Here is an 11540-nt window from a genome sequence, read left to right as displayed (position 1 = left end):
AGAAAGGGCCAGATGTGCAATGGTATACTGAGTCTGTTGAGGTCACCTTTTGGTGAGCATTCACAGAAGACACAAATATCTTCACATCTTTTGCCCCTTCAGTGGAGTCTATCCATATACTTGTACCCGAGATCTCTTTGTCACCAATTTTCCAATCACGTTCCTTCCAAGTCTCTGACCATCTAGCCAAACCATTAGCCACAGCCCATGAATTGGTATACAATCACATATCTGGTCATTTTTCCTTCCAAGCACAATGAAAAAGCAGGTTCATGGCTTGAAGTCCTGGTGTTTCCATGGCACCTTGAATGACCAGTAGGATTTTACCAAGTGAAGAAATAGTGATGGGAATTCAGTGGTGGGATGCAGTGATGAGATGCAGTGATGGAGATGCAGCAATGAGGCATTAGCCTGAATGTTAACGTAGAGCCAGAGTAGGAAAAGCCTTGGACATAATGTAAAAGAGCTTGGGTTTAACGTGAACATAAGGTGGGTTTGAAGAATTAGGTCATGAGAAGAAAGCTCTGAGGCCAGTAGCCCTGGGCCCATGTGGAGTGAGAAGGGCATTGTCCATTAACCTTGCTCCATTCTTCTCTGTTTTGTCCACCTTCAGGTCACATTGCCATCATGGACAGATGCCATTGCTCTGATGTCTTCAAGGTTTCTTTAGTCTCCCCCTACAAGAATCCAGGAGCAAGCTTTGATTTCCCCTGCTGATAGGCATAGATTTTAAGCCAAGCCCAGACTGAAGTCAACACTCTCACCCTGGTTTCTCCCTCAGGGTTTTAGCAGAGAAATATGGGAGAACAGGAAGAGCCCGTCAAACGTCTTAATCTCTCAGGGGCCATCCTGGCCACTGGTCTGTGCCACTGATGGGGACATCAAGGTCCAAGGAGGTGATGTCAAGTGGTTAGTAAGCTTCATAGAAAGTTAAGTGATTTTTCACAGCCCAAAAACTGCAGAAACCTGCCAAACCTCCTCCATATTCCTATTGCTTCTCTCTCTACTCCCTACCACCACTCCTATTTTCTACTCTCTTCCCCAGATGGCAAAACATTCAGTGTGGTGGCAGGAAACCTGGACTCATGTTCTAGTTGTGCTGTTTCTCAGCCTTGTAATATTGGACAAGTCCTCCTACCTTGCAGCCTCAATTTCCTCATCTACAAAATGTGGATAATTACATTAAATTAGATAATGGATGCAGTGCATTTAACTCAGGGTCTGTACCTGTAAAGTACTTACCATAAATGACAGCTAGTATCACTGTTATCTCACATATCAGTGTTTTCCAGAGGATAGGTTCTGTACATCAAGGGGTGCCTGAGATAATTAGAGATGTGACCTAGAAAGGACACCAAATAGTAATTATAGAATTAGGAAGATTCTCTCCATAGTTCTCTATCAATACTCACTGTATAGAAGAGATATACTTAGTTTGGTGGCAGTATATATTTTATACATATCTAACACTTATTAATCTCCCTTTTTAACAAAGAGGAAATACCTTACCACTGGTTAGTGGTAGATAATTGTATTTAATTCAATCTGGTAAATTCAGATTCAATAATTCAGTATTATATAATAATTTAAATTATTAATAAATACAATATTTTAAATAGTCTTTTTAAGTACCATATTTTTTTTTTCAAATAAATGCATAGTCTCTCAGAGTTTCTCCCCATCTCACCCACACTCCTGTCAAGATGGTGTCTGACTGACTGTATGAGGTAGGGGAGGTGTATATGACCATGTGAGTAGAAGAGCAGAGGGAGCCTGGATCCACTTGCAAAAGGCCTGGCATTATCACGCTCTCCACAGCAATGTCCCTTTGTACCAGGTTCCTGGGAAAATGCCAGAATAGCTAACTTGTGGTTTGTCCTCTTGTCTTCAACAAAGTCCATTGGTTGTCCCCTGATGACTCAGTGTCCTGCCTCAGTTTGAACTAGCACTGTGCTCTACTCCAGATTTAGTTATGGTTCTGCTTTGTCCTCACACCCAGGAAGCACTCAAACCTTACAAAGCACTTAGCCTTCTGGTCCTTCTCTGACTCCATCTAGCTCCTCAGCCAGACCCAATAACCTCCAAGTTCCCTTCAAGGCCACATGGTGATGTCTGGGTCCCTTCCAAGGGGACCCAAAGGAAATAAGGAGACCTACCTGACATTTCTTTTTGTCCAACTACTTCCCCTCTGCTGTCACTGCCCCCATGTTGGATTAGCCTCCTCCTGTCTAGCACACCACTTTGGAACTTAGGTCTAAGCTGGGGGAGCCACTGTTCAGTATCCTACATCATCTCTTGCTTTCTCTATCTCTTTTCTCTTTTCTTTCCAAAGATGCACAGGGCAGGAGGGGTAAATTTTCCTCTTTTTTGTCCTCTACACATACCTTCTCCTTCTGAAGGTATTGTTCACCACAATGATTTCCAACGATGGCTCTAGGGGTTGGAGCATGATTTTGTCCGTATAGAAATGCAAAACATACTGGTTTTCCCCTTTCAAAATACTATCCCCACTGTTTCAGGTGTGTCAAGTTTCCTTTGACAATAGACAGTTAAGTTTGTTTTTTTTTTTTTTTTTAATTTCAATTTAAAGAAAATATCAAGTAAATGATATTTGTACTTGATATACATGATAGTCAAATAAATGATAGACACATTTGTAGTGGGGATGAGATAAATTGTGAAGCTGAAAGGCCAATGACTGAGCTTAGCTTTGGGAACACAATATATATGGAAGGAGCTGTGGTGGATACATACACGGAAAGACCTTGGTGAATTCTCAAGGAGAAAGACAGGTATGTTCACAACTAACTAGAAACCAAGAAAAATGGAAAAGTAAAGCAAAGGAATTCAGGAGAATTTAGGAAGGGTTTTGGAAAGAGATAGGAGTTAAACCGGGCTTTAAAAGATAAGGAGCTAAAGAAGAAAAACATCAAAAATTAGGGGTGGGAATCAACAAGACAATACATGTGAAGGCACTTTGAAAATGGTTAAGTGCGTGGCAATGTAGAGAATTAATATTATTTCAGATCAGAGGGAGGGACAGACTTCTAGGTGGCAATTAGGGAAGACCAGAAGGGGAATATGGTCCAAGGATCCTGGAGGTTGCCAATATGACTAAAGTAAAAATGGACACTGAGGACCCTTGTTAAAACGGCCAGATAGAGATGCCATTTTGAGCTGGCAAAGTTTGTGTCTTCAGAGCCACTCGTACTGCCAATACCCTTCTTACTCTTCTAGGAAATGTCTCTGCTCCTTCGCCCTTCTCTGGGATCTCCTAGCATCACAGGCAGATCTGGAAACCTCATTCACACTTGGGTCCCTGGCACTTGTCATTCTAAAATGAGTGCACATTTGTCATCATAAGATGGGGAGCCTGGAGCCCAGAGAAGAGAAAGAATTTGCTCAAGGACACACAGCAAATCTGGGGAGAATCAAGATGGAAACCAGGTCTCTGAACACCAAGAACTCTGAAATCCACTGCATTCGATTTGTGCTTCTCAAAACTACTATTGTTGTTGTTAAATTCCAGAGGCCTACCTGTAAATCTCCAAGGTTTGGAACAGAAAACTACATTTTTAAAAAGTGTCCCAGATAAGTTTGACTCTTCCAGCCCATGCCCAAGCATTTGGGAAGCCTAGATCCTTTGCCCTCGGCTGGTCGTGGAGTTGGGGGGGAGCTGATGCTCCTGGGTCCTGATCTGGACTTTTCATGCTCCACCCGTGAGACACAGCACCTGGCTCCATAACGGAAAAGCACTGCAGTGAGAGTCCAGAAAGCTGGGTACAGGTCTCAGCAGAACCGCATATAGTCATTTCACCTCCTCAGCCTGTGGCCTCATATTTCCACTGGAGATCCTGGGCCTAGATCACAATAAACAGAGAGTTGGCCCCTGGTAAAATTCAATCCTGTAGAAATACTGTGTTGGGAGTATGTGACAAATTTTTTTTAAAAAAATTAACGCCACTTCTGGCTTGACCTATCTGCATTGCCACAGGCCTAAGGTGGGGTAGACTTGAGACGTCACTACTCCCTTTATAAGGAGTATATGCTATTTGGTTTGCCACAGTCCCCATCAATCCCTATGGCATTTCTCCCGGCCAACTTCACTGCTTGTTTGCTACCTTCCCGGCCCCTGTAGGTATTTGAGTTTGAGATCCTTGGATTAGCGTATCATGAATGCCCTTTCTTCTTCTACCAACCTATGAAGCCAATGCCAACCAAACTGTCTTTCATTAACTCAAGAGTTAATCATCAGCTTCTTCTCATGTAAATGAGAACAGGAAAGTCTTGCTTGGCCAAGTCCCTCAGAAAGTCTTGGTCTAATGCAATTCTTTGCTGACCCTGTGCCCTGTGTCTGCCTGCACACCAATTGCCCATTGTTGGCCCTGATTGGAGCTCTCTGAGGCCAGCTGCGGCTGTGGATGTCCGGAGAGCTCAGAAAAGCCAGCCAGATGAGTAGGAATTGGGTGCACCCAGGCCAGACCCTTATCTGGACTGTTTGGGTCCTTGCAGCTGCCACCAAGGGTGAGATGCCTAGTGGGAGAAGAGGGTTCTCAGGAGATGGGGGAGGGGGAGTTGCTTCTCAGAGGATTTTCCACTGATTACACCTATTGATAGAAATGAATGCATTTCTCAGAGGTCTCGGAGGGCTCGTGGGGCACCTGACCAATGTCTTGTGTTGCTGGGACTCTCAGGGACAGAGCTTCCTTTGGCGAGGAGAGAATGGAAGACTCTGTTCCAGCCTTTGGGCTGTTTGCATCCTGCGAGGGCTTGCAGAGTACCTGTCCTGGCGTCCCTGTAGCTCTGGCTGCAAAGACAGGACTTTCATCACTGAAATGATACTAGAGCAGGTAGTGCCAGAATACCTGCGTCCTGCTTAGCAAATAGCTGGGCAATTTCCGTCTGAAGGTTCCTATTACATGTGGAAACTGAGAAGAGGGCCTGAGTTTAGTCTCCCAAAGTGTCATCTTCATGCTCCTGGAAGTGGATGAGATGATCTCAAACAGCATCCGGGTGACAATTTTAGATTTTAATTAATGTCTGTTTACTCATGGAATGCTAGACTCATAGCTAAAAGGCTGGAAGTTTGAATCCACCCAGAGGCTCTTCAGAAGACTGGCTTGGCAATCTTCAAAATCTTCAAAAGTCACTATGAGTCAGAAGCTACTGACAGCAGCTAACACCAACATACTTATTCTTGTATATTTGTTGTAGTGTGTGTTTAGAAGCATTTACCTAACTCACTGAAACCACAATTCCATAGATGTTATCACTTAGGTCTTCTCTAGGTAAAACTTTAAAATGAGATTTTTTTCAATTTGATGTTAAGAAAAATTAAGAGTCAATAATCATATAGCTGATGTACAGATATGCTGGTGGGTATGAAATTGATGGAAGTGTGGGAAACCACAGGCCAAACAAGTTTGTGGGGTCCTAGAATGTACAGAGCCCAGCCCATATCAATCCCGTAGAAAGAGAAAGCTCTGTGTTGGAGATCCTCAGGAGAAAGGAAATGGGTTCCTGTGTTAACCCAGAAAAGTTTGGGGTTTGGTACTGGGCTTGTAGGAGAAACCAAATCAGTACTCAATGATGGTAGTGACTTCTGAGGTAATCTTAAAGAGAGCAAAGTGGATTCACTGAGAGGGTATCCACGTACTTCCTGTTGCACAGGCTCTGGGTGGATCAAGAGCGCCCCCCACTGGTTTGGCTCTCTGCCTCTTGCCAGCCGGCTCCTGATTCCTCCCCCCCATGTGTTTCCTCAGGGACTGCTGCGGATGCTCCAGCCAGGAACACCAGGCTCGGATGGATCCGGGGAAAACAAATCACAGTGCTAGGAAGCTCCACACCTGTGAACATATTCCTTGGGCTCCCCTTTGCTACACCCCCTCTAGGACCTCTGCGATTTGCCACTCCGCAGCCAGCATTGCCCTGGAAAGGCTTCCGAGACGCCACCTCCTACCCTAACTCGTAAGACCAGGCTCAGTCTCATGGGTGCTCTGGGAGTCTGGGAGCTAGGGGCAGAGCCCTGGGGAGCAACAAGGGTCATGTTCCCCAGTGAGAAAGGAGAGAAAGAGTCAGGATCAGGTAGAGGAGGAGGAGAGGGCTACAGAGGTGGGAAAGTCTCATAGTTCCCAAATGAGATGATCTCCAAAATTGCTGGAGACACTGTTAAAAATACGCAGTTTCCCTGGGCTCCTGTCTGGACTTCCTGAATCTGAATCTTCATCGCTGGACCCATGGAACTGTGTTATCTGAAAGTTCCCTAGGGATTCTGAGGACCAAGCAGGTTTGGGCAGTACTGCGATGGGGCTGCTGGTCATGTTAGAAGTAACTCTCTAGGTGTTTCCATGTGACCTCAGGCTTGCACCTCCACTGTTTCCACTGGCTAAGGGTTTAGAGGAAAGAATGACACTACAGAAATTTTAGCTGAAAGTAAAGAACATTCTAGTAGTCAAAACGGTGTCTAATACAATGCCCAGCTCATTGGAAACCAAAAGAAACCAAACTCACTGCCATCGAGTCAATGCCAACTCATAGCAGCCCCTCCTTGGGTTTCTGAAGCAGCATCTCTACAGAAGTAGATTGCCCAGTCTTCCTTCGAAGGAGTGGCTGGTAGGTTTGAACCACCAGCCTTCTGGTTAGCAGTCAAATGCCTTAGGCACTACGCCATCAGAGCTCCTTAGGAAGAACTCCCTAAATGTCTATGGAATGTATACCTGAATGCATCTCTGTGGCAGAGGTGGCCTGGGAGGTAAGGAGCTCCCAGTCACTGGGCATTTTCAAGCTTAGGTGGGCAGCTAATTATGAGGTTAATTGTGGAGGATCCTCATGCATTGTGTGGGATATGAGACTTAAAAATCCCCAAGAATCTTCCAACACTTTAGATTATGTGAAGCCCTCAGATTAGACCACCTCTGGCACTGGGTCCCAGGCCAGTGAGCTCCCCAAGCCATAGAAGATGGTACCATGTGGCCCAGGGACTGAGTGCACTGAGTTGAAACTCATTGTTTCATCCATTCATTCAATTCATTTATTCATTCAACTAATATTCATTGAGTGTCCACTCAATATTTGGATCTTTATCAGGCCCTGAGGAATACCATAATGAATTAATCAGGGCTATCGTCACAGAGCTTACATTTTGGTGGTTAGGAAGGCATAAAAGACAATGGACAATTAAAATATAGGGAGTCAGAGAATGGTGCTGGGGTCAGAGAGAACCACCTAGTCTAGTCTTGAGCAGAAGTCAAGAATGACCCCCTGACCTCAATTTCTGATAAAATAAGATACAAAGAGGCAAGAGGCATAAGCACCAGTCAGGGGTAGATTTGCAATGATGGTTTCCTGCTGCCTATAGTGCAGACTGTCCTATTAAAAACAAAAACAAAAAACGTAACATTAGTTGAGCGTGAGAAATATTCACATATATAATCTCATTTAATCTTACTGTGTGTCAGGCTCCATGTCAAGTATGGAGTGCTGTTGTTGTTATTTGCCATCAAGTTAGATCCGACTCATAGGGACCCCTCCTTGGGTTTCTGAGGCGGTATCACTATGGAAGTAGATTCCCCACCTTCCTTCCAAGGAGTGACTGGTGGGTTTGAACCACCAGCCTTCTGGTTAGCAATTAAGTGCCTTAGGCACTGTGCTACCAGAGCTCCTGGTATGGAGTGCTGAGGTGACTAATACAGAGTCCTGGACTATTAGCTGCTCATAGTTGAATTGGGGAGACTGATAGCTTTTATTAACAAGCCTAGGAAAGAACACAAATATGTTATGTCTCCAAAGAAGAGCTATGTTCTAACTGGAAAAATCCCAGAGGGCTTCTTGGAAGAGGTGGCACTTGGACTGAATTTGAAGGAAAGGGAAGAACATGAACAAGCAGATAAGGAGGGAGAACAGTCCAAGCAGAGGGACCAGCTTGAGCAGAGGCCTAGATGGAGGAGTCTCCCTGCAGATCAGTCTCAGTTCCTGGTAGGGAGGCCTGGAAATGTCCCTTTGGTCCCCCTGGAGGTAGAAGAGGAAGCCATAGGAGCAAAGACCTTGATATTCCACGCAGTGTCATTTTCTCTACAGTTTGGTGAATAATTGAGCCAGCTTGAGTCTTTATGCGTGAGTCTATATTGTGGTGGTAGGTGTAGGCGTGGCCATGCGGTGGGCATAAATGGTACATTATGCAGCAGGTTGTGATTTCCTACCCAGGAACCAGATCAAAGGGAATTATGGGGTTTCTGTGGCTGTTGTTTTTCAGCAACCACTGGGGGTTGGGCATGATTTGGCTTTGTGGGCTTTGCTCCCCATATGCTTCTGCTCCGGGCAGGGGAGACTGCTAGGCTTTCCCAGTCATGAGAACTGGCCTCTTACAGGCAAGTTCACTGACAGCAACTCTGGGAACTATCTCCTCTCCTCTAAGGTGCCTCCAAAGCCGGGAGTGGCTGGTCTCAGATCAACGCTTGCTCAAGGTGCGTTACCCACAGTTCGGAGTGTCGGAAGACTGCCTGTACCTTAACATCTATGCACCGGCCCACGCTGCTGAGGGATCCAACCTCCCTGTAAGGCTGCCTGCTGTACTTGGGCTCTGGTCACATGTTCTTGGCCTGGGATCCAGGAGGGTGGGTGGGCATTTGGATCAGCTCCTGATTGGGTAAAATGGAAATATAGTCACTGGACATATCAGTTACTCTTGAGAAAAATCATTATCATGAGAAATTTGTTTTTTCTTCTTTTCTGATTGATTCTTTAGTGCAGTGTCTTGATCTTTGATTTCTATTTTGATTTGTTTTCCTCTCTGTTGAGTATTTAATGATCTGTAAACTTTTAGAAAAGTAATTGCTTAAAAGGACTCTTCTCAAAATTTTTAATTTTAGAAATTATTTTAAATAGGTTAATTGCATCCTTGTGTTTACAATTTTTCTGTTCGCAAGGTAGATAGCAATAATGTTAAATATCTAAGCTATTTAAAGGTCCCTGTATAAGTGAGTGGGAGAAGATCCAGCTTGACATCTATTCTTTAACCACACCCTCTTATCATTCCCTCCCCTATAGCTCTCCAATGGGAGACTCACTCTATTGTATCCTAACAGCAGTATCTATTGGGCGTGTATTTGTACTATGTGCCAGGTACAGTGCGTTATCTCATTCAATCCTCACAGAACCCTGTGGAGTAAGGATTAATGGGCACATTCTACAGATAAGGAAGATGGGGCAGAGGGAGAGAATAAGTGACTTGCTCCATGCTGTACACACAGTAAGTGGTAGATCCTGGTACAAAAGGCAGTGTTTGGCCAAACTCCTCTTTTTCCTTGAGATTTTTTTCTCTTTATTTGACACAAACATTGCAGTCTCTAATATGACTTTTTGGGAGCTCTGATAGTGTAATGCCTAAGGCACTTGACTGCTAACCAAAAGTCTGGCGGTTCAAATCCACCAGCCACTCCTCAGAAGGAAGATGGGGCAATCTACTTCCGTAGTGATACTGCCTAGGAAACTCAAGGAGGGGTCGCTATGAGTCAGATCTGACTCGACGGCACATAACAACAACAACATCAATATGATCTTTTTAAAAAATGACAGAGATTTGTTATTAAGTATATAGATAATGCTAGTAGTATTTGAAGGCACTCCGGAGGGGCAGTGCTTAAAATGCTAGGCTGCTAACCAAAAGATTGGTGGTTCAAACCTACCAGCTACTCCGCAAGAGAAAGATGTGGCAGATTACAGCCTTGAAACCCTATGGGGCAGTTCCATTCTGTCCTATAGTGTCACTATGAGTCAGAATTGACTTGATAGCAATGAGTTTGGTTTTTGGTTTAATACTATTTGATAACATTGCATATACCTGGTCCTAATTTTTCTAATCAATGTAGTAAAATTTCTAGACTTTGTTTTCTCTCCTTTTCTTTCCTCTCTTCTCTCTCTACATGAGAAAAAAAACCCAAATTAAAACAGTTCAAAATTCTTCCTGTGGGTCACATGCTTATTAAGCACTTGAATGTGCTCTGAGCTTTAAATGACATAATAACCTCAAAAGACAGATGTTTTCATTCTTCATCTTATAAATGAGAAAAACAAGCCTCAGAGAGGTTAAGTAATATATATAAAGTCACACAGCTAGTCTGTGACAGAGCTGGAAATCACACCCAAGCATTTGGACACCAGAATCCACATGCTGCCTTCTTCACAAAAGAGAATCTTCTGAGCCTCCTGAAAAGGAAAGTAGAAGATTTACATTTCCTTGAAGAAGGAGTGTACCAGCCTGCATGGGAAGGGGATGTGGGTGCCTGGTGGGCTGACTGGAGAATTCCTCCTCCTCCTTAGGTCATGGTATGGTTCCCTGGGGGTGCTTTTGAGAAGGGCTCAGCTTCCATCTTCGACGGGTCTGCCTTGGCTGCTTACGAAGATGTGCTGGTTGTGATCACCCAGTACCGGCTAGGAATACTTGGCTTCTTCAAGTGAGTCTTCCCAAGTGTCTGCACCCCCAACCCCCAAAGGGCAGCTGTGCAGCACCTATAGAAGAGTTCAGTGCCCAGAAACCTAAAGAGGAATGAACCTTCAGTAACACTGGACAAAATTTCCCCAAGTTAGTTAAATAATTTTAGCAGCCAGAACAGATAAACTCCCAAATCTTAGCTACATGACACAAAAATAAACATCTCTTTCTCACTTATGTGAAGTCCAGCTGGATGTTCCTGACTCACAGGCATCCTTCCACATGGTCAGTCAGGGACCCAGGCCCCTTCCATCTTGTGGCTCTACCCTCCCCTAGGAGCAAGGTCCTCTGCATTTAGCCAGCCCATGGAGACAGAACACAGAGCATTATGCGAGGGAGGATTTTCTGGGCCAGCCTGGAGGGGGTGCCCGTCACTTCTGTTCACAAACCACCGGCAGAACTCGCCACGTGGACACATACAACTGCAAGGGAGATGCGGAAATGCAGCAGAGCTGTGTGCCCTGAACAGGAGGAAGCAGGTTGGTGAGCAGTCGTAGTCTCTGCCATAGAGCCCACCTCAAGGTGCCCCACTTGAGAATAATCACTCCATTACATTCCTGACGTTTTTCTCTAATATTGGACATGTCCTGGGTGCCACTATGAACCAGGCACAGTTTTATGCATTTTCCTTGCATTGTTTTAACTCAGTCTTAAAATAATCCTATGAGAAATGTACTGTTATTATCCCCATTTTACCACTGAGAAAACTGAAGCACAGAGAGGGTAAGCAATTTCCCTAAGGTCATACAACAGGGCTAGATCTCTTGATCACTTCTATTAACTTGCCTAACATAGCAGAAGTCCCAAGTCCTAGCTTGGGCAGAATATGACCGAAGAAGATCAGTGAGAGGTAAAACCACAAATGTATTTGGAGGCCACTGTCAGACTACATGGAAAGCAGCACTGGGTCAAACATGAAGCCTGCCCTCAAGAGGTTCACGTCTAACCTGCCGGCAAGATGGCGGACTAGGCAGAAGGATTGCACAGACCCTCTTCAACAAAGAAAAGGGAAACCAATTAACACAGACACAGAAGATAATCTTGCACCCCT

The 11540-nt window shown here is 44.6% G+C and overlaps 1 protein-coding gene across 1 annotated transcript in view; it reads left to right on the top strand.

Annotated features, from left to right (window-relative positions):
• Positions 1-4451: 4451 nt before the first annotated feature.
• CES5A (carboxylesterase 5A) overlaps positions 4452-11540 on the top strand; it is a 46425-nt gene continuing 39336 nt past the window's right edge. Inside the window, exons 1-4 of the mRNA XM_007947975.1 lie at positions 4452-4524; positions 5763-5967; positions 8414-8552; positions 10318-10451. Coding sequence (XP_007946166.1) covers positions 4452-4524; positions 5763-5967; positions 8414-8552; positions 10318-10451 — 551 coding nt within the window. The remainder of the gene's footprint in view (positions 4525-5762; positions 5968-8413; positions 8553-10317; positions 10452-11540) is intronic.

Source organism: Orycteropus afer, unplaced genomic scaffold (genome assembly GCF_000298275.1).
Source record: "Orycteropus afer afer isolate SDZICR_OR568_19922 unplaced genomic scaffold, OryAfe1.0 scaffold00009, whole genome shotgun sequence".
NCBI classification, from domain to species: domain Eukaryota; kingdom Metazoa; phylum Chordata; class Mammalia; order Tubulidentata; family Orycteropodidae; genus Orycteropus; species Orycteropus afer.
The sequence above is the reverse complement of the archived record's forward strand: the minus strand, read 5'-3'. Positions and strand labels throughout refer to the sequence as shown.